The following is a 5000-nucleotide window of genomic DNA, read 5'->3' as shown; positions in this document are numbered from 1 at the left end:
ATTGAACATCCTATGTTATAAATATCTTTCTGGTATGCAGTGGATCATTCATTGGTTTACCCACTGTCATGTGGAAAGTTGTTGATTTAATGTTGGATGGTATACTGCAATATATGCTTATTTTATTATTATCATTATTATTATTATTATTATTATCTATATATTAATACGATTGCTTTGTGTTATTTATTTTGTCACGCTTTAAAGAAAACGGAAATAATTTCATGGTATACTCTTACAAATTCACGCTCTAAGAAAAACGGAAATAATTTCAATGGTATACTCTTACAAATTCACTCTTTAAAGAAAACGGAAATAATTTCATGGTATACTCTTACAAATTCACACTTTAAAGAAAACGGAAATAATTTCATGGTATGCTCTAACAAATTCACGCTTTAAAGAAAACGGAAATAATTATATGGTATACTCATACAAATTCACATTAGACTTTGATTACTTAATCAAAGCACATCTTTTATAGTTTTCCCAATTTTGTCTTGGCACCTGACTTTTTTTTTTTTTTTGAAAATTAGACAAAAAATTGGAGTTCTATCAATTTCCATAACTTAGATTTTAAAATTAATCTCGGGACATTTTATTAAAACATTTATAGGTTAGAAAACAAGATAATTAGTATTGGAAATATAATGTTGTGTAATTTACCACGGGTTCCGCTAGTTGTTATTATTATTATTATTATTATTAATGAAGCTACAACCCTAGTTGAAAAAGCAAGATCCTATAAGCCCAAGGGCCCCAATAAGGAAAAATAGCCCAGTGAGGAAAGGAAATGAATATAAAGATATGAGAAAAAATTTAACAATAAGATATTTTAAAAATAGTAACATCAAAACAGATACGTCATATATAAACTATAAAAAGACATGTCATTTGTAGTGGTATATGCCTTTGTTGATTTAAACTCAGTCCTGCCGATTCCTTTTGAGGTTTCATTGATAATGATGATATTTATAATTAGTTTTCTTTTCTAGTTCGTCTTTTAAGAACACTTATAAGAATCCGGGTACCTATGCGACATGTTTTAATAAGTGGTAATTTTCACATAGATAAAGTCTTATCTTCAGTCTTGCCTTTAGACGATAAGGATGTTTGATTACCGTTATCTTTTATCGTTTAATTAGGCCCTTAAATATTGTATGGAGCGGAATTATAAGTCCCCCTTGCTTCCATAATGCCCGTTATCTATTTTGCATGTCATAGTTTACATTCTGTATTTTTTTGTAATAAATTTGCACTTCTTTGTTTTCAATTTTATTTATGATAAGGTTATTGGTTTAGGCTAAATTATAATAATCATTTTAATTTGATTAGCTAAAGTTTAGTTGCTACCTTTTAAGTAGTAAATTAATCATGTGAATAAAGTAATTGGCACGCGTGGAATCTCATAGGCTAGTTTAGGCCTATACCTCTTAAGCCTAAGGTATAGGCCTATTACAGACTCAGGTAGTCAATGGGTCCCAGAAGAAAGATGCGTGGGATGACCAGCTTTGAATGGAACACTCTCTCTCTCTCTCTCTCTCTCTCTCTCTCTCTCTCTCTCTCTCTCTCTCTCTCTCTCTCATTGGAAGTCACCACGGGTCCTGAAGGTAGATTTATTGTACGAATGAATACACTGCTTTGAATTGTTTACTTTGTGAGAGAGAGAGAGAGAGAGAGAGAGAGAGAGAGAGAGCTTGTTAACATAGTACTATATTTGAATTTTTTTCTCTTTTCCACAATAATATTTTTATTTAGATTTTTGATGAGAGAGAGAGAGAGAGAGAGAGAGAGAGAGAGAGAGAGAATCCTTGTAAACATAGTACTATGTTTGAATTTTTTTCTCTTTTCCACATTCATATTTTTATTTAGGTTTTTGATAAGGAGAGAGAGAGAGAGAGAGATTTCTTTTTCCACATTCACAATACTTTTATTCAGGTTTTTGAGGTGTGTGTGTGTGAGAGAGAGAGAGAGAGAGAGAGAGAGAGAGAGAGAGAGAGAGAGAGAATATGCTTTGTAAACATAGTACTAATGTTTGAAAATTGTTCTCTCTTCCCACAGCTTGTGTTCATGTCGGTGTTCGTCGTCCCACTGCGAGTGATCGGCATAATGTTCTGCTTGCTCGTGGCCTACGTGCTTGCTTCGTCTGGGCTATGCGGTCTATCGAGGCAGGACCTAGCTGCTAGGCCTATGAGTGGATGGAGGCGGTAAGTGTGTGCTCTTTTGGCTTAATATGATATATGGTTAGGTGTGTTCTAATTGGGCGTTTTCTCTTAAGACATAGACCTATGTTTAGAAGAGCTCCAGGTAGTAAAGTGTTTTCTTTTGGTTTAATTATAAGAAATTGGGTGTGTTCAAAATGGTATTAAGCTCTTAAGACATAGACCTATGGTTAGAAGAGCTTCCGGTAGTAAAGTGTTTTCTTTTGGTTTAATTATAAGAAATTGGGTGTGTTCAAACTGGTATTAAGCTCTTAAGACATAGACCTATGTTTAGAAGAGCTTCTGGTAGTAAAGTGTTTTCTTTTGGTTTAATTATAAGAAATTAGGTGTGTTCAAAATGGCATTTTGCTCTTATTACATAGACCTATGTTTAGAAGAGCTTCCCGTAGTAAAGTGTTTTCTTTTGGTTTAATTATAAGACATTTTCAGGTGTGTTAAAACTGGCATTTTGCTCTTAAGACATAGACCTATGTATTGAAGAGCTTCTAGTAGTAATTAATTTATGTATTTTTTTATTTGATTTGACATGTACGGTGGTGACTTGCAACTTTAATTTTAGATCTAACACACAATTTTGATCTATTTACACTAAATAGTCTCAGTAATTACAAAATTAACCTTATTAACATATATATTAGATTCTTCACAAGTAGGCAGTTAACATATTTGGTGATTAGATTTTTAAATTGGATTAAACTGTTAGTAATTATCTATTAACACCTTTCTTTTCCGTATTAACATTGTGCATTGAAGGCAATGCTGACGTTGTATATATATATATATATATATATATATATATATATATATATATATATATATATATAATATCCCTTTCTCAGTGGGGATACCTTAATGTGGTGAAGGGGTTTGCGTATCGCTATGATCAGCAAAGCTGTACTAGAAAGAACCACCCATACTAGGTTGGTTTGCTGTGAGCTATTAGACGAAAATATTCCCTTTCATAGAGTTAAGATACCCCACTCAGAAAAGGTATATATATATATATATATATATATATATATATATATATACTGTATATATATATATATATATATATATATACTGTATATATATATATATATATATATATATATATATATATATATATATATATATATATATATACATAGTTCCCCCACCCCGGTACCATACCCCGTTTTCTATATTGTTCTCGGAAATGTTGCAAGGAACTTCATTGACAAAAGATGCTGCGTAGATAGCTCTCTCTCTCTCTCTCTCTCTCTCTCTCTCTCTCTCTCTCTCTCTCTCTCTCTCTCTCTCTCTCTCTCGTTTTGTTACGTATTTTTATGCCATCTATGATACGTCTTGTGGTCTTTTTATAACTATATTAAAGGTTGTCGTAAACTATTGGGAACGTTCCTGGCAGACATTCGGTTGGACGGAATTTCGAGAAATTAACGATACTTTTTATTAGTGTCTACTACCTCCCTATCCTTGAGCTATGGATGGAGGGTGGGGGTCGTTTTGGAGAGCCTATAGGTCTACCTTCTGAGTCATCAGTAGCCATTGCCTGTCCCTCCCTGGTCCTAACTTGGAGAGGGGCTTGGGTGCTGATCATGTGGTCATCCTCTAGCTGGGGCATTGTTCTGTCCCTTGCTTCTGCTATTCACGAGGTACTTTTAAACGGAGTTAGGCATGTATTATTATTATTATTACCTCCGCCAACGGAGTTGGAAGGAGGTAATGTTTTACCCCCTGTTTGAGTGTTTGTTTGTTTGTGAACAGCTTCTGGCCACAGTTTTAATTGTAATGAAATTTGCAGGGGTTAAATGTTATATTAAAAGTTGGAAAGGATTAAATTTTGGAAGGTCAAGGTCAAATGTCAAGGTCACGGTCAAGCAAAATGTCCAATTTACGTAATCAGCCTTAAGTTTGGACATCGTTGTCACAGAGACTTCAAACTTGGTTCGTATATGAGTGTATGAAAATCCATGCCTATTAATACACTTAAGGTCAAAGGTCAAGGTCAAGATGGAGAAAAGGGTAAAGAAATAAGCTGCCGCGGGGGAGTGCCCCTCTAGTTAGAAAATTTATCTACTTATTTACTTATCCTGTGGCACCCACGTGATGCACAGGGCCTAAATGATTTCTCACCACAAGTCTTTCCTGTGCCATCTCTCATGAGCTGAACCGCAGTCTCTGATCCAACCTCCCTCCGCTTAGTCATCAGCCACGTTTCTCTTGGTCTATCAGGATGCCAGAAAACCCCCCAAAAATCAATCAAATCAGTCAATCAATCTATATTTTCCTATTACACTTATTGAATTTCCCCATTTAGTGTTTTTTTTTTTTTAAAATTTTTTTTTTTTTTTTTTTTTTTTGTTAGCAGCACAAAGCCCTTTAGTCAATTCTTTTTAGTGAGGCAGATTTGCACCGACGCGTAGGAAATGCCCTTTTAGCTCGGAAAAAGTTTCCTAACAGCTGATTGATCGAAAATATTTTTTGTCCGACCAATCAGCTATTAGGAAACTTTTCTGAGCTAAAAGGGCACCGCTGCTAGTCGGTGCAAATCTGCCTCGTTATAATGAATTGAATGTAGACCACTTGATTTCAATCAAGAGTCAAAGCTTTTATATCTGGAACAGCTATAAAATACAACGTCTTCGGTTGTAGTTTCTCTTGTATATTGTATGTGTTTGTTTTATCTCATTGCTTTTATGATGTTCTGAGGATTTGTTCCATGTTTGTTTGTAAACATCTAAAAGTTTAGTGTTTGGATATATATATATATATATATATATATATATATATATATAT

General features: G+C 33.9%; 1 protein-coding gene across 2 annotated transcripts in view; it reads left to right on the top strand.

Annotated features, from left to right (window-relative positions):
• LPCAT (lysophosphatidylcholine acyltransferase) overlaps nucleotides 1–5000 on the top strand; it is a 107299-nt gene that overhangs the window by 15940 nt on the left and 86359 nt on the right. For both annotated transcript variants that reach the window (XM_068355014.1, XM_068355022.1), the window contains exon 2: nucleotides 2062–2207. In XM_068355014.1, coding sequence (XP_068211115.1) covers nucleotides 2062–2207 — 146 coding nt within the window. The remainder of the gene's footprint in view (nucleotides 1–2061; nucleotides 2208–5000) is intronic.

This window comes from Palaemon carinicauda, chromosome 2 (assembly GCF_036898095.1).
Source record: "Palaemon carinicauda isolate YSFRI2023 chromosome 2, ASM3689809v2, whole genome shotgun sequence".
NCBI lineage: Eukaryota > Metazoa > Arthropoda > Malacostraca > Decapoda > Palaemonidae > Palaemon > Palaemon carinicauda.
The sequence above is the reverse complement of the archived record's forward strand: the minus strand, read 5'-3'. Positions and strand labels throughout refer to the sequence as shown.